Source organism: Erythrolamprus reginae, chromosome 1 (assembly GCF_031021105.1).
Source record: "Erythrolamprus reginae isolate rEryReg1 chromosome 1, rEryReg1.hap1, whole genome shotgun sequence".
In the NCBI taxonomy this organism is placed as follows: domain Eukaryota; kingdom Metazoa; phylum Chordata; class Lepidosauria; order Squamata; family Dipsadidae; genus Erythrolamprus; species Erythrolamprus reginae.
Genome location: NC_091950.1, coordinates 143,269,842 through 143,291,860, shown reverse-complemented (window position 1 = coordinate 143,291,860; position 22,019 = coordinate 143,269,842). Strand labels below are relative to the sequence as shown.

At 42.6% G+C, this 22,019-nt stretch overlaps 1 protein-coding gene across 1 annotated transcript in view; it reads left to right on the top strand.

Moving 5' to 3' along the window:
- The window catches only part of P2RX3 (purinergic receptor P2X 3), a 70,241-nt gene that overhangs the window by 29,215 nt on the left and 19,007 nt on the right, over positions 1-22,019 (top strand). The window contains exons 3-5 of the mRNA XM_070747549.1: positions 11,713-11,848; positions 19,266-19,337; positions 19,816-19,882. Coding sequence (XP_070603650.1) covers positions 11,713-11,848; positions 19,266-19,337; positions 19,816-19,882 — 275 coding nt within the window. The remainder of the gene's footprint in view (positions 1-11,712; positions 11,849-19,265; positions 19,338-19,815; positions 19,883-22,019) is intronic.

Genomic DNA, 22,019 nt, shown 5'->3' with positions numbered 1-22,019 from the left:
GAGAAACACTGCCTTGGAGAGTCAGGCCGTATGGATCTTTAAATGTCAGTCCTAATACCTTGGATCCGTGATCCGGAACTTATGGCACACGTGCCATAGGTGGCACACGGAGCCATATCTAGTAATGGGCAGCCAAAAGTTTTACTGCCACACTGTGGGTGTGGCTTATTTTGTGGGTGTGGCTTAATGGTCATGTGACTGGGTAGGAGTGGCTTGCCAGCCATGTGATCAGGTGGGAGTGGCTTGAATGATCAACATGTAAGTCCTCGAATTACAAACCTTTCAGTGTCGCTCGCTGGGGTGACAATTTGCTTCGTGTTTCCTGCGCCCTCCTTCCTGGCTCACCCCACCCCCTCAGGCTGGGTAGCTAGGCAAACGGGTGTTGCCAGAAGCATAAATGCTGCCAGTGCCGCCTCCACCCACGCCTTCTGCTTGCACCTCAGGTGGGAAGTGGCCACGTGAGGCTGGAGGGGAGCCAGGTAGGAGAGAGGGAAGCTCAGCCAAGGCCAGGAAGGAGGAAAGAGGAAAAAAGCATGGAGCACAGACACAGCAGCAGCAGGGGAAAAAAGGAGAGCCGAGCCGAGACTAGTAATCCAGGAAGTGACAGCTGCTGATCAGCTGGAGCTGATCTTCATTTCTGCCGGTGGAACTGCGTTCCACCCCATCCTGCCTGCTGTCCACTCCTGGCCATATCAGAAGGCACATGGGACTTTGCCATGTTTCAGCTCCAGCATGCATCAGCTGATTTTTGGACTTGGGAGGGAAGGGGTGCGTGCATGTGCACACATGCTAGCTCACCCACCCACACCCCTTTTGGAATGCAAACAAAATAGAAAGGTTCGCCATCACTGCCTTAGATGGATGCTGGTAAGCAATTAGCTACCAGTGCTGATTATCTCACTATAGGCATCATATGATTCCTATACAGTGGTACTTCTACCTAAGAATGCCTCTACTTACGAACTTTTCTAGATAAGAAGCGGATATTCAAGATTGTTTTGCCTCTTCTCAAGAACCATTTTCCATTTAAGAATCCGAGCCTCCGAAACTGTAACTGGAAAAGGCAGGGAGAAGCCTCTCTGGGGCCTTTCTAGGAGTCTCCTGGGAGGAAACAGGGCTGGAAAAGGTGGGGAGAAGCCTCCATGGGGCCTCTCTAGGAATCTCCTGGGAGGAAACAGGGCCGGAAAAGGTGGGGAGAAGCCTCTGTGGGGCCTCTCTAGGAATCTTCTGGGAGGAAACAGGGCCAGAAAAGGCAGGGAGAAGCCTCCGTGGGGCCTCTCTAGGAATCTCCTGGGAGGAAACAGGGGCTCCACCCTCCCTGTGGTTTCCCCAATCACACACATTATTTGCTTTTACATTGATTACTATGGGAAAATTGGTTCTTCTTACCAACTTTTCTACTGAAGTACCTGGTCACAGAATGAATTCAGTTCATAAGTAGAGGTACCACTGTACCTAGTTGTAATTATTAATCCAGCTGTTGTATTTTACACCAGGTCCAGTTTCAGGGCAACTTTCAAGAGTAGCCTCAGAGAAAGTGCATTATTGTGAGAAATTGTGAAGATGTGGATAAACAGTCACCAAATACAGCTTAGGAAAGGTAGCAGGGATGTTGGAGGTCTTCTAGTCCAGTCTCCTGCTCAAGCAGAAGACCTATACTATTCAGAGAAATGGCTGTCCAAACTCTTCTTTAAAAACTTCTGGTGTTGGCGCATCCACAACTTTCAAAGGCAAGTTGTTCCACTGGTCGATTAGTCTTACTCTCATGAAGTTTCGCCTTAGTTCTAGATTTCTTCTCTCTTTGTTCAGTTTCCACCCATTGCTTTTTGCCTTCAGGTATTTTGAAAAATAGGTTGACTTCCTATTTTATAGTTCGTTTTTTATTTTACTTGATAGTTGGCGTAATAATTGCAATTGTACGCAGGTGCTCCTTGCCCCAGCTGCTACTTGTAAATCCAACGACATTTGAGCATCATCATGCAACATTGCTGCACCATCTGGAAAAGCCATCCCGGTTTGCTCCAGTAATGAAAGCAGAGAAGTACATACACTTACGTCTAACTGAAAACCTTGCAAAGGGAATGTACTGTGTTGGAAACATGTCTCCGTCTGTGTACCAGGAAATATACTTTTCAGAATTTTGAATTGCATGGAGAAAACAATCCCATCTTATTATTCAGTAAAGCACAGGAGAATTGGCTCCTGCTCAAAGAAATGTATAACCTAACTTGTAGCTATAAAAGAGGGCAGTACTTTTTTTTCAGCTGGAGGGAAATTTTGTCTCTCCCCCCCTTATTATATGCAGTTTCTGAGGAATGGGTAATGCTGATCCAGGGGTCCCTGTGCACTCTTAGAAATATTAGAGTCAGGTATATCAAGTTTCCCAAGGTTAAACACACCTATTTTGTAATTTAAATGGCTTTGTTTTGCTTGTAGATAAAGATTTTTAAAAACTGCCCTGCTGAAAAATTGTCATTTTGCTGCTGGATTTTCAGCAACACACTTCTGGGGCCTGCAAAAATAAGATTGGGATTGGATTTGTAGCCCAAGATTCTTACCAACCGATATTGAAAAACATAATTACAGATTCTATGCGGCCCCTTGTATGAACTCTTGTAGAGTTGGGATAGCATCTGCCACCACAGCCCATCATTCATATAGTAAGCCAGACTGGGAAGTCTCTTGATTCAGGAGGAGCTAATCTTGATAGAGTTAGGGAGCGACTAGAAAAGAAAGTCAGTTTCAATTTCATTGTGAGATGAACCTACTGGCAACCAAACAAAATCATGAACCTGCATGAATTCCCAATGCAGTAGTACCTCTAGATATGAGCTGCTCTACATGCGAGTATTTCCAGATACGAGCTAGGAGGGGAGAGACATTTCTGTTCTACTCCCAAGCTGAAATTCGGGATACGAGCCGAGCGTCCACTAGGTGGCGCAAGAATCCTTGCTTTTGGTTAGAATCCTTGCTTTTGGTTATCTCGGAGGGGAAAAAAGTTATTTGTTCCAGAATACGAGTTGCCTCAAGATACAAGCTCCCTTATGGAACGAATTATGCTCGTATCTAGGGGTACTACTGTATATGTCTGTTATTTTTGGGAACAAGGGTCTTTTATTTCAAAGCGGTTGCTCTTTTCTGAAATCAACCCCACACAAGAACTACTAATAACCTGGGACTTAGCGTGACATGTTCATTCCCTATCAACCAGGTTTTCTCTCCAGCTGTTTCTGAACAGACTATTTCCGATTACTGCTAATTAGGCCTGGCGAGTTTCTAGTCAATTTCCCTCTGGTCACTTCACCCGGTTAATAGATTCACAAACAATCAAACTCTCCGGGATCAATCCCAGGCATTTCTGCATTGGGATGCTGTGAGATGGAAAGGTGGGTCATCGAGAAATGCTTTTTAGTTCAGCTCCAAGCCTCAGAGAATATTTGCGTCTGAGATCTGATGCTTGATACCGACTGGACTGCGGAACATTGAAAGAAGCCAGATCATTCTCAGGGGTTGCCACAAAGAAGGAGTCAACCTATTCTCCAAAGCACCTGAGGGTAGAACAAGAAGCAATGGGTGGAAGCTGAACAAGGAGAGAAACAACTTAGAACTAAGGAGAAATGTCCTAACAGTTGTTCTGTCGGGCTCTCTGGTAGACTCCTCCCAAAAATTCACAGGTACAAATTTCAGACACACACACGTTTGAAAATTCAAAACAATGTTCTTTATAATGAAAATTCACTTAAACCAAGCGCTCTTTTGGTATAGCAAAGAGCACTCGTCTCCAAACAAACTGGTAATTTGTACAAGTCCCTTATCAATTCTGTGATACTTATCTTGCAGCTGTGAGGCAATTCACAGCCCTTCTTCTTTCACAAAGTGAAACACACTCTGCTCTGGTTTAGTTTCAAAGCGGGGAAAAATCAGCACACAAAAGGTCAAAGTCAGTAAAGCAGTCACGAAACACAAGGATCAGATAATTCTCCACAATGGCCAAACCCACAGGCTGCTATTTATAGCAGCCTCACTAATTACCACAGCCCCACCCAACCACAGGTGGCCTCATTTTCTTTGATAATAATCTCTCAGTTGTTGTTGCCTATGCATCGCTCTCCGCATGCGTGGCTGTATCATTAACTCTTGTTCTGAATCCAAGGAGGAGCTAGATAATTGATCTCCTTCTGAGCTGTCTGCCACACTCTCCTCCTCCCTGTCACTCATGTCTTCTTGGTCAGAGGAGCCTTCATCAGCAGATTCCACTGGGGGCAAAACAGGCCTGCAGCATGTGGATGTCTCCCCCACATCCACAGTCCTTGGGGCAGAAGCTGGGCCAGAGCTAACCACAACAACAGTTAGAACAATTAATCAGTGGAACAGCTTGCCTCTAGAAGTTGTGTATGCTCCAACATTGGAAGTTTTTAAGAAGATGTTGGATAACCATCTGTTTGAAGTAGTGTAGGGTTTCCTGCCTAAGCAGGGGGTTGGACTAGAAGACCTCCAAGGTCCCTTCCAACTCTGTTGTTATTGTTATTTGGTTTTTGGGGAAGGGCAGTTGTTCAGCTTCCATTTTTTATAAAATCAATGTGATAACTGTCATGGTGGGTAAACCAAACCCCAGGTATTAAAAAGAGCTAAATATTAAAAACAAGCAAAAGCAAGAGGGTTGAGTGTTAGATAGGTGAGTCTTTGCACTCACAGAACTTAGCAGTGGCATGACTTTTTAAACAGGGAACTTATATTCTGGCATTTTCAGCACCACTCCGTCTCAAGTTAAATAGAACAGCGAACAGACTTCTGAAAGCTCCTTTTATAGTGTGGCTGTCAGACAACCAACTAATCACAATGAGAGTTGGGCGAACCCATTGAAGTTCGGGTTTGGCGGGTTCGGACAAACTTGCCGTCGGAGTTCAGGTAGGTTTGCCGAACCCAAACCCAAACCTCAACCCCAACACCTCTGGCCTGGCTGGAGGCGAAGCACTGGAGGGGAGTGGTGTCAGGCTCCATCAAACAGGCGATGGCTGGGAGTCGCCGAAAATCCCTGCCCCTAGTTCTCTCTCATTTCGGCGGCTCCCAGCCATTGCCCACTTGATAGAGCCTGACATATCCCCCCCAGTGCTTCGTCTCCCACGGGACAAGAGGGCTTGGGAGGCAGGTTCTGCTGGGCTGGCTTCTGAGGATCCTGGCGGGCAGCTTCAAGCAGGCGATGGCCAGAAGGGGGAGGCTGGGAGGGCTCTTATGTGCCATAAGTTCCAATTCACGGATCCAAGATATTAGGACTGACCTTTAAAGATCCATACGGTCTGATTCTGCAAGGCAGTGTTTCTCAATCAGGGCAACTTTAAGGTGTGGGCTTCAACATCCAGAATTCTCCAGGTAGCATGCCAAGAAGTCATTCAGATTCTCAGTAGTTTACAACCAAATAAAGGCCAGATGACATTCTCTAGTTGAGGAACCCAAAACAAGCTTCTTATGTCGAATCTGATGGGATGGGTAGATATCGCTGGGGAAAGGCGATTGCTCAAATAACCCAGCCCAGAAGGCGGGACCATGTGGGAAGGCCTTTTCTGTGGTGGTTCCGGTTCTATGGAATCAACTGCCCACTTTCCTAGCCTTCTAAAAGGCTGTGAAAACATGGCTCTGCCAGTAGGCCTGGGGCCGATGAGCAAAACCAACTAGCTCTGGCCCAAGAAGTATGAATGTTTGCTAAATGATTGTTTTACCTCGGGGGGGGGGGGTGTTTAATTGTTTTATACTGCTACTGTTTTTATCATGTGGTTTATCATTGTTTTATACTATATTTTTATTGCTGTACGCCGCCCAGAATCCGCAAGGAGGTGGGTGGTTTAAAAGTGTAATAAATTAAATTAAATTATAGGTTACCACCAGAATTTTGGACTCGGAAACAATTTGGTAAACTATGAGAGCATGGTGCAGGGGTGCAACATACACACATCTAGGTTTCAGCATAACTGCCTGTGCTGCTGCATTTTGCACCAATGGAAGCTTTCAGATATTCTTTAAGGGCAGCTCCTATTAGATCAATGCAGTCTAGATTGATTTGCTTTAGGATTCTCCCCATAGGCACCGCACGAAGATATTTCACCGATTGAACTAAATGTCATGCCTCAATCCTGGCTCACTAGAAAAGAAAAGCAGTTTATGCTTATCTTTAGTTGTTCCAGTTGAAAAGTAGGGTTTTCCCTCTTCTAACAAAAGAAAGACTTGCAGACCTGGGGGGCCCAAAAGGGTGAGATCCACATTGGAGGGATTGAGGGCAGATTCCAGCTCTCTCCCTTCTCTGCTTTCCACCCATCCATCTTTTTGCTTATCAGTTTGATGTATTCTCTTGGTGCTCCTTTTCCATTCCTTATTTTATGGTTCTATTATTTTACCCCTGCTCTGTCTGCACGCCTTTCATTTCCTTCCTTTTTATTATTGTGAGCCACCCAGAGTAGCCCTACAGTGAGACAGGCAGAAAATACAAAAAAACAAAAGGAAAACAAGACATTGTATGCATATGACTTTGTCAGGCAGAATAACTGACCAGAGCAATCATTAGTTCTGCAACATCTTGGCTGGTAAACAAGGAAATGCTGTTACCAGCCAACTTCACTCTCTTGAGCATTTACTCTAATCAATTAGAAAACTCTCTAAAATTCTTCCCCTCCCTGATTAAAATCCATTACTGTAGAAACTCCTCCCCACTCCATCACCTCTGGTTCCAAACAGAAAAGGAAGAACCAATTTACATTTAATTTACACCCAAGCCATCTTGATGTGAATTACCATTATGATATCTCAACCTTGGTTCCTCTCCCCATCTTTTGCCATTTATTTATTTGTTTATTTATTTGTTTGTTTATTTGTTTGTTTGTTTGTTTATTTAGTCAAGTACGTATTGGTAGCGTGCAAAGATATAACAATGTTTAATATACTGTACATGATACTAGTAAGAGAGAAACATTAGGACAGTAGGTACGCTGATGCACTTAGGCACGCCCCTTACTGACCTCTTAGGAATCGGGTGAGGTCAACGGGTAAAGGGTAAAGGGTAAAGTTTTGGAGGTTAGGTGATGAGACTACAGAATCAGGTAGTGAGTTCCATGCATTAACTATTCAGTTACTAAAGTCGTACTTCCTGCAGTTGAGTTTGGAGCAATTTACTTTAAGTTTGTATCTGTTGTGTGCTTGTGTGTAGTTGAAGCTGAAGCTGTTTTCAGGAAGAACGTTGTAACAGATGATTTTATAGGCTATGCTTAGGTTGTATTTAAGGCGGCGTAGTTTTAAGCTTTCTAAACCTAGAATTGTAAGTCTAGTTGCATTCTGTTGCAAGTGGAGGAGTGGATGGCTCTTCTAGTAAAGTATCTCTGGACATTTTCTAAAGAGTTTATGTCCAAAATGCAGTGTGGTTCCAAACAGATGAGCTGTATTCAAGGATTGGTCTGGCAAAAGTTTTGTATGCTCTGGTTAATAGTGTGAGATTACGAGAGCAGAAGCTACTTAAGTTAACAACTCTTGAAGCCTTTTTGGCGATGTTGTTGCAGTGGGCTTTGGCACTTAGGTCATTTGATATGAGTATTCTAAGGTCTTTTATAGAGTGAGGGTTGTCTGTAAGGTCTTGTATTTGGTGTTCTGATTCTTTTTGTCAATGTGTAGAGCATTGATGTACAGAGCATTTTTTGATTGAGATTTGAAATTGCCAGATGTTTGACCATTCAGACACAAAGTCAAGGTCTTTTTTGAGAGTAGTTGTGTTATTGGTGTTGTTGAAAAGGTTGACATCATTGGTGAAGAGAACGCAGTTACTTTTAATGTGATCGCAAAGGTCATTTATATAGAGTATGAATAATGTTGGTCCTAATATGCTGCCTTGGGTACGCCACTGTTAACCAGAACAGGATTAGATATGGTGCTCCCTATTTTGACATATAGGGATCCTGAGATGCCATAGGATTTCAGTTTTACAAGTAGTTTGTCATGAACCACTGAGTCAAAGGCTTTACAGAAGTCAATGTAAATTGCATCTATTGATTTGCCCTGATCGAAATTTAATTTACTATCCTGCCCTTCCTCCTCTCACCCAATAATCCTTCCCACTACACCAGTGGTGAAATGTAAAAAAATTCCCTACTGGTTCTGTGAGCATAGCTTGGTGGGTTTGGCTTGGTAGTCACAAAATGTAGTGAAACTCAATTAATAATGCTCTTGCTTAGCAACCAAAATTTTGGGCTCAATTGTGGTCATATGTTTTCTTTCTTTCTTTCTTTCTCCCTTTCTCTTTCTTTTTATCTTTCTCTTTCCCTCTTTTTCTTTCTTTCTTTCTTTCCTTCCTTCCCTCCTTCCTTCCTTTCTTTATTTTTTCTTTCTGTCTCTCTCTTTCTCTTTCCCTTCCTCTTTCTTTCTTTTACCCTCTTTTTCTTTCTTTCTTTCTTTCTTTCTCTCTCCCTTTCTCTTTCTTTTTATCTTTCTCTTTCCCTATTTTTCTTTCTTTCTTTCTTTCTTTCTTTCTTCCCTTCCTTTCTTTTTTTCTTTCTGTCTCTCTTTCTCTTTCCCTTCCTCTTTCTTTCTTTTCCCCTCTTTTTTCTTTCTTTCTTTCTTTTTTCTCTTTCTTTCTCTCTTTTTCTTTCTTTTTCTTTCTCTTTTTTCTTGTCTCCCTCTCTTTCTTCTCCCTCTCTCTCTTCCCCCTTTCCTTCCTTTCCTTCTTTTTTCTTTCTTTCTCTTTCTTTCTTTCTTTCTCTCAAGAGTGGGAGAAAGAAGAAAGTGTTCTGGAAGGGTGGGATGGATGCAGTAAGTGGGACCTGAGGTGGAGGGGAAGACAAGTGGGCCACAACCCCACCATACTTGGTGGAGCTGCTGCTGCTGCTACGGGGCTGATGGGATGGCGGAAGTGCTCCAGGACTGCAAGCAGATATCTTGGGGTTGTATTGTGCACTTGCCTTTGCCTCCTCCTCTTTCTTTGGGTTGGACCAAAGTCACCCAAAGGTATGGTTTATATGGATTATGTTCTCCCATGATGACCAAAGAGAGAAGTAAATGCAGGAACATTTCGCTGAAAGGATAGTTTGATTTCAAGATAATTGTGGTTAATGGTGTTCAGCATTTTACCAAGTTCTCAGTAGATGTGGAGGTAGGAAGAAAAAAAAGGCTGTAATTAAATTTGTTCCATTAGTGGCTTTCCATCCTTGAATGTGTGGTATCTGATACTTCATGGGGATTTTGTTCCCTCTTATGAGGCTCAAAAATTCCTCCAATGCAAACTGGATAGCATCAGCTACATTTGCTCATACGTTCTGCAAGATGTCTCATAGTTGCTTCTTTAAAATAAAAAAAATCTAGACAGGCAAAGTGAAATCCAGCAGTGAGAATGAAGCATTTGAATTAGGAGTTTGGTATAAATATTTCATAGAAGAAATAATTGGCAATCGGAATACTTTGCCAGGGGAAGTGACAGAATCAGAATTAGGCATCTCACATTCCATTAAAAAAACATATCTTAAATGCTTATACATTATCAGCCCAATGCACCCTGTTGCCTGTGAGAAATCAGACTAATTATCAGAGGGCTTCCTCCGTAATCTACAGTTTGGTTAATCATGTTACACTTTCCATTCCTAAGTGCCTTAGGAAATGAAAGTGTCTTAGTCAGAAGTAAGTTTAATTAAAACCAGGGGAGCTTACTCTTCAGTACCTGAGTTCAAGAGATAATTTTATCAGTGCTGACAATCTGCTTGTGCTTGTTCTTGTGGAAATCAGTGCTGAGTTTTTAATTGAGCCCAATGAATTGCGGTAATAAACTAAGTTATTTCTGCGCACTAGAGGGCAGTGTGCATCAAGAAGTAAGGTGAATGTGCAGAATGGCCTGATTAGGTTAACAAAAGTGTAATTTTAGCATCCGTTAATGGCCAATTCTGGGTAATAGTCTATCAGTCTAACGGTCTGTAGAATCAATTTACTTATATTGCAACAAAAACCAGATTTTGTATAGGCTTGCTCGCGTGGCTGAATTAAAAACCAGGATGAATCTTGGATGTTAGTTTCCTGAAGTTAGACAAGAGTGGGCTTGCAGCAATGAGGCCATAGATGTCTAAAACATCATAGCAGGTAAAAATTGAAAACAAAAGGCATTTCATCATTATTAACGCTGTATGAAAGGTTGGGAGATGCAATACTTTAAGGCAATGGTTTTCAACCTGGGGGTCGGGAACCCTTTGGGGGTTGAACAACTGTTTCACAGGGGTCACCTAAGACCAGGGGTGGGCTGCTGCCCGGATGGGGGAACACAGTGGGGTAGTGAAAATGGAGCTCCACCCTCGAGCATCCAATTTGCATTGAAAGATATTGAAAGAAAATGCAGGGCATCCTGCATAAGCGACACCCACAGTGTGGTAGCAAAAATTTTGATAGCCCTTCACTGCCTAAGACCATGGGAAAAGACAAATTTCCCATGATGTTAAGAACTAAAGCTTCCATTCTGGCACCTTGGAACATATTTTTACAATCCGACCAATCAGGTGTTTACAGTGGAGGTGTCCCTCTGACCTTCCTGCCAATCTGCTTAAAGCTCTGTTGGGAGAATTGGTGCTCGACTTATGGTTGGGGGTCACCACAACATGAGGAACTGTATCAAGGGGCCGCGACATTAGAAAGGTTGAAAACCACTGCTTTAATGGGTATGCTTCATCAAAATGATATCTGTATATCAGTGTTCCTCTGGAAGTTGAAGCTTAAGTTCACATGTCTTAAAATTGTCAAGGTTAAGAAACACTGCACTAGATCAGGGGTGTCAAACTCATGGTGTCACGTTGTCATCATGTGATGTGTCACAACTCCCCCCCTTCACTAAACCGGGGGTGGGTGTAGTTGACACGTGATGTATCTGTCCTGCAAGCTGCAAGTTGGACACTCCTGTGCTAGATAAATGAGTTGGCCACAAATAAAGAGCCAAGGTGGCGCAGTGATTAGAGTGCAACACTGCAGGCAACTTTAGCTAACAGCTAGCTGTAGTTCAGCAGTTCAAATCTCACCACCGGCTCAAGGTTGACTCAGCCTTCCATCCTTTCCAGGCGGGTAAAATGAGGACCCTGATTGTTAGAGGCAATATACTGATTCTGTAAACTGCTTAGAGAGGGTTGTAAAAGCACTATGAAGTGGTATATAAGTCTAAACTGCTATGGCTAAAACAGGTCCAAATAAGCCCTGATGGAAATTAGTGAGCAGAGGATGCCATCAAGAGTCTATTAATTGAGAACAGCTAGAGTGGCCAATCAAAGCCAATGAGAAGGGTGAGAAGCTACACATCTAGTTTATCTAAAGCAGTGTTTCCCAACCTTGGCAACTTGAAGATATTTGGACTTCAACTCCCAGAATTCCCAAGCCAGCGAATGCTGGCTGGGGAATTCTGGGAGTTGAAATCCAGATATCTTCAAGTTGCCAAGGTTGGGAATCATTGATCTAAGGAGACATTTCATGAAGGCTGCCCATAATAATTAGAGCAGGGGTTTTGCCATGTTGCAATGCCCTAGAATGCAGCAAGTGGAGATCTGTGTCTTCCAAATGCAGGCTGAACTAAAGTGCCCAACAAATTAGTTTCAGACAAGGGTGAGGGTTCTGGATACGGATGCCCTGCAATTCAACAACGTCGGGAACAGGGACAGAAATTGTACCTTCCATTAGCCGTAGAAGAGTTACTGCATTGAAAGATTCTCTCTTCCACAGGTGGGTGTTCCTGCATGAGAAGGCCTACCAGGTAAGGGACACCTCCATTGAATCCTCCGTCGTGACAAAAGTGAAGGGGTTTGGCAACTACAGCAACCGCATTATGGATACAGCAGATTATGTCACACCTCCACAGGTAAGGTGACCACATTGTAACTTCGGTAAAGCGGGACACCATTGACGGTGGGGGACGGAGGACGGACAGACGACTGAAAAATTTCTAAAGAATTTTACCTCAGCGTTTGTTTTCCCACTTAATAGTGTTAGGGTGGGGCTTCACCTCAAAGAAAGAGGTTTCCCTACTCTTTCCCCCCCTAACGCTGGAGCGGTGCACACTCCGTCTCTTCTCCAACCTGCTGATCTTTCTCTCTCTCACACGCGTGTGCACTCTGTTGGATATGCGCAAAGCAACCCATAGCCGATAGCGCCAAAGTTTAGGGCCACCGCTTCATTTTTTTCTTTTCCCCCTCCCCACTTTGCATCAGCCAATTTTGGGCAGTGTGGAAGCTGAGCTGCTTGCCGGGCGATCCCTTCAAGCCACGTCATCGCCCGGCATCAAAGGATGAAGAGGCTCCAACACAATCGCTTTAAAAAAATCGGGACTTTTAAAAAACGCTGTGGGCCGCAGGAAAAAATTGCTCAAAAGCGGGACTGTCCCGCCAAAAGTGGGACATTGGGTCACCTTATCCACAGGCAGGGGTGGGCAGCAGGCAGGACGAGATGGAATGCAGTTCCACCAGTGGAAATGAAGCTGTGTGTCTAGCTCCAGCTGACTATCCCCCTCCCCATCCTCCTCCTCCTCCTTGGAAAGTGATAGAGAGACCAGCACCGGCAGGAGTTGCAGGGGGCCCATTTCCTCCTCCCTTTTTTCTCAACAGCTGATTGGCACCCATTCACCTAGCTACCCAGCCTGAAGCAGGGGGCGACCCAGGAAGGAGAGCGCAGGAAACACGAAACAAATTGTCGCCCCAGAGAGCGACACTGGTGAGGTTGTAAGTGGAAGACATAACAGTTCACTTGAACGATGATGATCGTTCAAGCCACTCCCACCTGGTCACATGGCCATCAAGCCACTCCTACCCAGTCACATGACCATCAAGCCAAACCCACAAAATAAGCCACACCCACAGTGTGTGGCAGTAAAAAATTTGGCTGCCCATTACTGTCCACAGGTAATGCTGTCCAAGTGGGTAGGGATAGCAAAGACACTTTACAAGATTATGTTCTCTGCAAAGGGAAAAAAAGAGCAAGGCTATGTTTGGAGAATGTGAGAATCAGCCCCTTCAAACAGCAGCCTTGGATATCTGCTCAGCTTAGCTGTGCAACTTTTGGTATAGGCCGCACAGGCAGCCTTAGGCCCATTCGGGGGTCCATAAAACTCCCCCAGGATCATGGCACCAAATATCAGCTGCAGAATGATTTTCCTGTGGGAAACAAAGGGAAATCAGCATGCAGAGCCTCTGATCAGCTTAACACATCTATAAAAGTAAAATCCCACCTCCCACACAAACGCACACACGCTGCCAAAATGGGAGAAAAACCGAGTGAAAATTCTTCCCTGCCCCGTCTGTTAATTTTATTACATTACTTCATTATTTCCATGGCTATTAAAAACAATAAGTGCCTCCTCGTTGCAGGAATGTAACCAGCCCTTGAAAAGAAATAGGGCAAAAAGCACAGCGATTTCAGTGAGCTAGAACGATAGATATCCCCTGTGTGTGTACATATCCACCCAATTCACTTTATTGAGACAATTAAAAAATAATAAAGCAAAGAATTCAAACTTGGAAACCATGATTTCCCATGTCTGAGTTCATACATTGAGCTAAACCCAAATTAAACAAACAATATTATAGCTTGGTGTGATGTCCAAGCATCATAAGATTGTTTGTTCAGTGATAGATTAGGCAGATTGACACCCTTCAAAGCCAGTTGTTTCAAGTAAGCCTAAAAGCACGTAATAAAGACATATCATGTTCCCAAATAACTCCACCATCAAAGCGCCTCCACCTTTAGGTGACTACCGATGATGACCCAGGATCTGCTCCCTCTGATTCACTCACTTGGGTAACTCCCACTTTTCCTTTGCTCCACATGGGAGGATGTGTTGGGGGGCTAAGGATTTCTGGGATAGGAAATTCCATAACCAACTGCTAATAACAGTTGGTTGCATACGTTTGCAAACAAGCCATGAGAAAGGCAGAATAGAGGAGAGGTGAGCTTAACAGCAGATGGTGTACAAATGAATGGCTGAAAATCGGCAAAATCTCGCTGATGTGAGCATCCTCACATAAGATTCTACTTCTGCACATGTGCAGGAAGCTGAGTCTCACACCGGTGTACATGCGCTGGACCCGTGCGCACACACACTCGCTGCCAGGAACACACTGGTAGTGCCGGCAACAGGCAGCCCTTCCCTGGACATCACATAGAAACATAGAAGTCAGACGGCAGAAAAAGACCTCGTGGTCCATCTAGTCTGCCCTTATACTATTTCCTGTATTTTATCTTAGGATGGATATATGTTTATCCCAGGCATGTTTAAATTCAGTTACTGTGGATTTATCTACCACATCTGCTGGAAGTTTGTTCCAAGGATCTACTACTCTTTCAGTAAAATAATATTTTCTCATGTTGCTTTTGATCTTTCCTCCAAGTAACCTCAGACTGTGTCCCTTGTTCTTGTGTTCACTTTCCTATTAAAAACACTTCCCTCCTGGACCTTATTTAACCCTTTAACATATTTAAATGTTTCGATCATGTCTCCCTTGCGGAAATGAACCTCTACACATGAGCAGAGAGTTCTTTGCCAGCTGCAACGACCAGAGAACCAGTTGGGGGCATGAACAATTGGCCATCGCTGCCGATTCGGTGAGCAGGTGCAAATTTCTGCCACCGGTGCAGGTGAATCAGTCCGAACCGACAGCAATCCACCACTGGCTGTACCCCATTAATAGTTTGGGTGAATTTTGCCGAGTATACAGCAGCCAATAGAGGAAAAACCTGACACAGGGATGGTGTCAACCACTCTATCACTTTAATGCCCTTAGAAATCTCTGCCATATTCAAGAACACAGCTATTGCAGGGGTAGCACTTTAGCCTGATGGCATGATGATAGTAACCTCATTTCCACAAATCTCACACGTCCTTATTAATATCATGGCATCTAATCCGGGTATTTCCTTTCGTGGCTCTAGCAAGATGATAGTATTGCAAACGTGTGGCTTTTCATTGGTTTCTTTATGGTAGGAGCATTCTTTGAGAGTTTCAAGGGAGGGAATCAATGGCTGCTGCTTGAGAACTAGCACTTTGTTTTGCTTATATAGGTAGCCCTCAATTTGCCACGGCCCATTTAGTGACTGTTCAAATTTACAACAGCACGGAGAAAAGTGACTTATGACCAGTAATGGGCAGCCAAAATTTTTACTGCCACACTGTGGGTGTGGCTTATTTTGTGGGTGTGGTGTGATGGTCATGTGACTGGGTAGGAGTGGCTTGCCAGCCATGTGATCAGGGGGGAGTGGCTTGAATGATCATCATTGTTCAAGTGAACTGTTAAGTCCTCGACTTACAACCTCACCAGTGTGGCTTTCTGGCGTGACAATTTGCTTCCACGCTCTCCTTCCTGGGTCACCCCCTGCCTCAGGCTGGGTAGCTAGGTGAATGGGTGCCGATCAGCTGTTGAGAAAAGAGGAGGGAGGAAATGGACCCCCTGCAACTCCTGCCAGTGCTGGTCTCCCTGCCGCTTTCCAAGGAGGAGGATGGGAGAGTGGGATGGTCAGCTGGAGCTGGGCACACAGCTTCATTTATGTTGTGAGCTGCCCCGAGTCCTCGGAGAAGGGTGGTATACAAATCCAATAAATAAATAAATAAATTTCCATTGGTGGAACTGTGTTCCACCCTGTCCTGCCTGCTGCCCACCTCTGGTTATGACCATTTTTTAAACACTTATAGCAATTGCTGCATCCTCATGGTCACCTGATCAAGATTCATATTATTATTATTATTATTATTATTATTATTATTATTATTATTATTATTATTATTAATTAGATTTGCATGCCACCCCGCTTGATGACTGGTTCATATTTATGACAGTTGTAATATCCTGGGGACAGGAGTAGACTACTGCCCGGACCGGGGGGTGGGAGATGCAGTGGGGTAGCAAAAATGGAGCTCCACCCCAGAGTGCCCAATTGCACTGAAATATGTTGAAAGAAAATGCAGGGTGTCCTGCATAAGCCATGCCCAGAGTGTGGTAGTAAATATTTTGGTAGCCGTTCCCTGCCCGGGGGTCATGACATTGCCTTGTGCAAATTTCTGACAAGCAGAGTGGATGGAGAAATTCCAATTCACTTAGCAACAGGGTTACTAACTTAACAACTGCAGCAATTAACTTAACAACGGTGGCAAGAAAGTTTGTAAAATGGGCGCAAAATTCACTTAACAACCGAAATTCTGGGCTCAGTTGTGGTCATAAGTTAAGGACTACCTGTACTACCATCACAACAAAGAACCGAAAAACACATGCTCCTTAGGCTGCACCTCTCAACCACCAAAAGAAGGGAAAATGCAATATAAAACCAAGCAAATTGAAAAGGAATTTTATTTTACCATTTTCTCTATTCAATGAGGTGAATGGTATGTTTATACTGTAAAGCCAGAAATGGAAGTTGGGGAATTACTAGAGAATAAATACTCCAGTAAAGAATGTGCCTTGCCAATTTACTAACAAAGTTCTTATATGAGCAGACTCATAATGGGATCTCTCTAGGCTCGGTTTAGCTATTGGGGCTTCTAAACCGTGTTTTATGGCTTAGCATAACTGTTGCAATCTAATTACAGTTTTTTGAATTAGCCATAGGTAAACAAACAAGTGTGTACAATGCACAAAACTAGTCCCTGTTCAAAAGAAAAGGGGTGGGGTGAGTGGGTCGGGGAGAGCACAAGAATAGAGAATGCCTAACAAATTTTTCATGCTGCATGGGGTTGCAAATCCCACTTGTTTTTCTAAAAGTTAGAGAACATATCTTCATTTATTCATTTTGATTGCTGAAAGCTGCAAAAGGGGAACATGCTCACAAAGAACCCTGACAGTCTTGCTTAACTACAAAGAGGGAAAGCTATATTCAAAAACTGTGGCATAATTAGAACGACTGCTAACTGAAAACAAGAACAAACTCTCGATTCATTATTTTTTCCACGCCAATCCCGAATCACATTGTTAGTAATGAATGCTGAAGCTGGTCCCACGTAACCACTGGCTTCATCCTTTTCCCAGGGGTGTTTGCAGGGGAGAGGGGTATGGCCAAAGAGTCAAGGTGTCTTTTTACATTGCTTGTGCATTAAAATGAATGGGGTCTTAATTGGGTGATTGTAGTCACCACCTGACTACGACCTAATCACCCTACCCTTCCCTTCTGCACTGATGCCCAGCTGCTAGGAGGCTTGTGGCTTCCCTGCTTTGAGCTTGACCTGATCTCCTCTTTGAGCTTGTCAATCCACCCACAAGTTGACCAATCCAGAAAGACTATCTAGTATCTAACTGGCACACAAATCCTTCCTTGTTCTTCTTTCAACACATTTGTTGCAGATTTGGAGAGGGGTGGGGAGAGCTGATATTACACTTATTTCCTGGAATCTCAGAAATGTGTTTTGATTCAGCTATTGTATGTAAAACCCATGTCAGATCTCTTACTAGGAAAGACACGGTTCCCTGGACAATATTTATTCATTTAGACCAAGGGAAGGAGAAGTTGGCTCTTCTATGACTTTTGGACTTCAACTCCCAGAATTCCTGAGCCAATCATACTAGCTCAGGAATTCTGGGAGTTGAAGTCCACATTGCTTAGAAGAGCTAACTTTGCCCACCCCGATTCAGACAAATAGAATAAGAAGAAAATGGCAAATGAAGTAGCAGTTGAAGGTAAACTGGGGAACCGACTGAATAATGTAAGAGACTGAAAATAAAATAATTGCTAAATTTTGTTAAGTGCAAGTTCATAAAGGATCCAATGAACAATTCTGGATGTCTTCTTTCCTGAAAGTTAATTCTCACTGCAGATCAATCACAATTTCCTAATTACCTGGGAATAAATCCCATTTAATTCAGTAGGATAGCAATCGTGGTAATCAAGTGCAAAGATTATCTGATAGCAAAAGGTTTCCTAAATAGTGGAATTAAAAATGGATTCCTCTAATTAGGACAGTGTTTCCCAACCTTGGCAACTTGAAGATATTTGGACTTCAACTCCCAGAATTCCCCAGCCAGCATTCGCTGGCTGGGGAATTCTGGGAGTTGAAGTCCAAATATCTTCAAGTTGCCAAGGTTGGGAAACACTGAATTAGGACTAGAAACCTAGTTTTAGTTTTGCTAGTTTTAAATCGTTTTGTACAGTTTTTAGAGGGTTTTATATTGCATTTTATGTGTATTTGGTTGTGAACTGCCCAGAGTCCTGTGTGAATAGGGCAGCATATAAATCCAAATAAATAAATAAACCATTGATTGCCATAATCCAGCATTCTGACTCCTAGACATCCGGATGGCAGCTGTTCTTCCATTTCCTCCTTTTCCTTTGGCCAGTTTATTGTTAGGAATTATAATAGGTCTCAGCTTCTGGAGCATATGAAATACGTGTTAGGAAATCTGAAGTTTATCTTTGTGCACACTTGTAGGTTGTGAAACATTTTACAGGCGTGCAATAAAGAAATGCAAAGTTGTCTGTTGCAATATGGAAATGACTCAAGCAAGGTTAGGAACGTACTGTATCTTAGAAATGGTCCTGCTTACACTTCAGTGTTGAAAAATATTGTGGAGGATAATATGGACATTGGTGGAGATAGAATCACAGAACTCCATGTAGGCCATTTGAGTCCAAGCTTCTCTTTGACGAAAGAACCCAAACTTCAGAGAAATTTTTCTCAAGCTGTAGTCTTTGCTAGAGAATATCCAGTGAGAGAGAGTTCATATCTCTATTGATAATCCTGTTCGCTGTTTAACTTTTTTTTAGTAGTACATTTTGCTCCCCCCATCCCCAAAAATTCTAATTCTAAATCTTAGTTATAAGGCTAGTGGCCTATTATGATCGGGGTGTAATTCAAAAATTTTCCCTATCGGTTCTGTGTGCGTGTCTTGGTAGGCATGGCAGGGCTTCCTAGTTTTAAATTGTTTTGTACAGTTTTTAGGGGGTTTTATATTGAATTTTATGTGTATTTGGTTGTAAGTGTATTTGGTACTGCAAAATCCTTATTCCCACCCCACTCTAGGGCCAGCCAGAGTTGATATTTGCCAGTTCTCCAAACTACTCAAAATTTCCACTAACAGTTCTCCAGAACCTCTCCCAACCTGCTGATTTCCACCCCTGATTATGATTTATTTATTTTATTTATTTATTGGATTTGTATGCCGCCCCTCTCCGTAGACTTGGATGAGCAGGCAGAAAGAACTAACCAGGGGTTGATGTGCCTTCTCTGTGCTCTTACATTCAAAATATTTCACATCGTATTTTCTCCCCCTTTCTGCCTTCATCTTTTGGATCCGTCTACCTGGCAGGGGACATCAGTCTTTGTCATCATTACCAAACTCATTGTGACGGAGAACCAGGTGCAAGGCTTCTGCCCTGAGGTATGTTACTAAACCGAGAGGGCAGGGAGTGGGATTAAACTAGAGATTGGGGGCTAGGGGTGGTAGCTGTCTTCTGCTTTGCGCAGACTTTGAGCTGTTTCCAAATAACAGGTAGGAGACTCCAAAACTTTAGTGTTTTGCTTCATACTGTCAAGGAATTGTTTTTAGAAAGCTGCAGAGCCCCCATGACTTGAGCGAAGCTGGATTATAGCAAGTTTATTTTTAAAAAATAATAAGGCAGCAGCTTTTTGGCATTCCAGACAGAAGTCTCTTAACAGCAATACCTGAAGAAGTAAAAGTCTCACCTGGGAATAATTTGCATGCACTGGGTATGTTTCTCACTGAGTTAAAAATTGAGTGGTGGACTTTTGACTTTCAAAGCAGCGCGCATCTCCCTTCTTGCCTCATAATATATACATTGATTATGATGTTGGGGAACCAGTTAATTTCTTCCCTTCTCTTTGTCTTCCCCTTGTAGAATAACCTTCGTTACCAGTGTACCTCGGATAGCGAGTGCAAGAAGCCTGTCTCCATCACCAGTGGTGGTAAGCCAGATATCTCACCCGCAGAGGGAGGAGGGAAAATGCTCATCATAGACAATCTGCCTATCTGTTAATTGCCAGCGTGATTGTGGAGGGCTCTTATGGAAACTAAGAGACTTGATTTAACGTGCCGCATGCCTGATTACTGCTTTGAATGACACTGTTTTCCTGATAGTAACTGGATGGTAGCAAAAGCGAATGCAAACATTGCAGGAGGATTGATTTTTGAGTGTGCCTGGGAAAAGGCTTGGCAGACTTCTGACTGGAAGAGGACAAGAGGTGACAGTAAAAGCTGGGAAGAGCAGTGCAGCTTTACGCTAGGCGAAGGGTAGGCAGACCAGACTTTTGCACTTCGGCAAATTAGCAAGGAATCTAAAAATGTGAGAAAGTTTATTGTGTATTTATTCGTTTAGAGAAAGCACAATAGGTTTGAATTATGGAATTGTTTTGCATAAATATACAGATGGAGGTTGGCTGCTAAGAGTGATAAGCACAGTGTATTATGGAAGAAAGCGTGCATGACAATAAATGCTCAGCAAATGGTACACTACAAAGCCAGGGGCAGGACAAGGATGCATTTATGAGTAAAAGTGTAAGGAATCCTTGTGATGATAGTAGAAGTAAGTTGTTGGTAACAATATGCATGTATTGTAATTTTATATGCAGAGAGTGCCGTGTTATGATTTGAGGACCCAAATGATTTGCAGTCAAGGTTAGGTGGCCTGTATAATGAATCCTAGTGACCGATCCGGTCCCACAGATTCAGCCTTCTCCAAGTTCTGTCAACTAGACAATGTCATTTGGTGGGACATAGAGGAAGAGCCTTCTCTGTGAGGGGCCCGGCCCTCTGGAATCAGCTCCCCTTGGAGATTTGTACTGCCCCCTTCTGCAAGAGTCTCAAGACTCACTTATGTCACCAGGCTTGAGGCTATTATTTCTTGCCCCCTGGTCAATGAATGCGTTGAGAGAATGTTGAGTCTCCAGAGAGGGGCGGCATACAAATCTAATAAATAAAATAAAATAAATAAAATAAATAAATGGAATGACTGTTTTTTGATGGATTTTTTGGTTTTTTTTAGACTTTTAATTAATTAATTGGATTTAAGAAACTGTATATTATTTATTATATGTTGTGAGCCACCCTGAGTCCTCGGAGTGGGCGGCATAGAAGTCCAATAAATAAATAGATAAATAGATAAATAGATAAATAGATAAATAGATGATAAATAGATAGATAGATAGATAGATAGATAGATAGATAGATAGATAGATAAATAGATAAATAGATGAATGAATGAATGAATGAATAATGCAATGAGAAGCATGCATGTGGAAATTAAAGTTCTGTGTTGAAGATCAAGGAGGTAATGTTTAGATAATTTTTAAAAATTATTATTTTTTTTAAAAAAATATCTACAGAGGTCATGCAATCACTGCTATACTAATTTGGTTTTAAATTAACTTTAAACAAATTTAGTTTAATAAACCACCATGATGGCATACTCCGGGCAATGCTCTGTCTTAACAGAATGGTTAAAAATCTGTACACACGATGACCAAACTGGATATTGCATCCTTCACAATCGAAAAAAATACAGAGGCAGCAATTTAGACTACAGGAAAAATTTAATGGTTATTCATACAGTATATAAAAGGGGGAAAGAATTGAGCAAATAGATAAATTTGTGTTCCTCAGCAGAATGTTTGCTAAAGAAGTTGAAATGAATGGAGAAAATTTAAGATGGGATGTAGTTAGTTAGCAAGAAAGAAATATGTGTTGAGAGAATTAAAAAATACAGGTAGCTATGTTTAAGATTGCTGTATGGAAACATGAAGCAGAAATATAAAAGCAAGCTGAATCTAGTAGGAATGTTGTACTTATATATGGTCATCCTACAGTAAATCAAGAAGAAATAGAGTCAAGAATGAATGTGTGCCAAATAAATATGGATCAAGTATAAAATTTAGTGGCCAGTATGAAAAAAGAAGTACTGTACTTTATGGTAGTGTAATCCTATCGAGAGAATAAATGAGTATTGAATCACAAAAAATATAACACTGTATGGGTAGAGAGGGGCAAGAAAATTATAGCTAGCTGGAACTAATGAAATTCTCGAAGTGGGAGAGAGGTAAAAAGTTG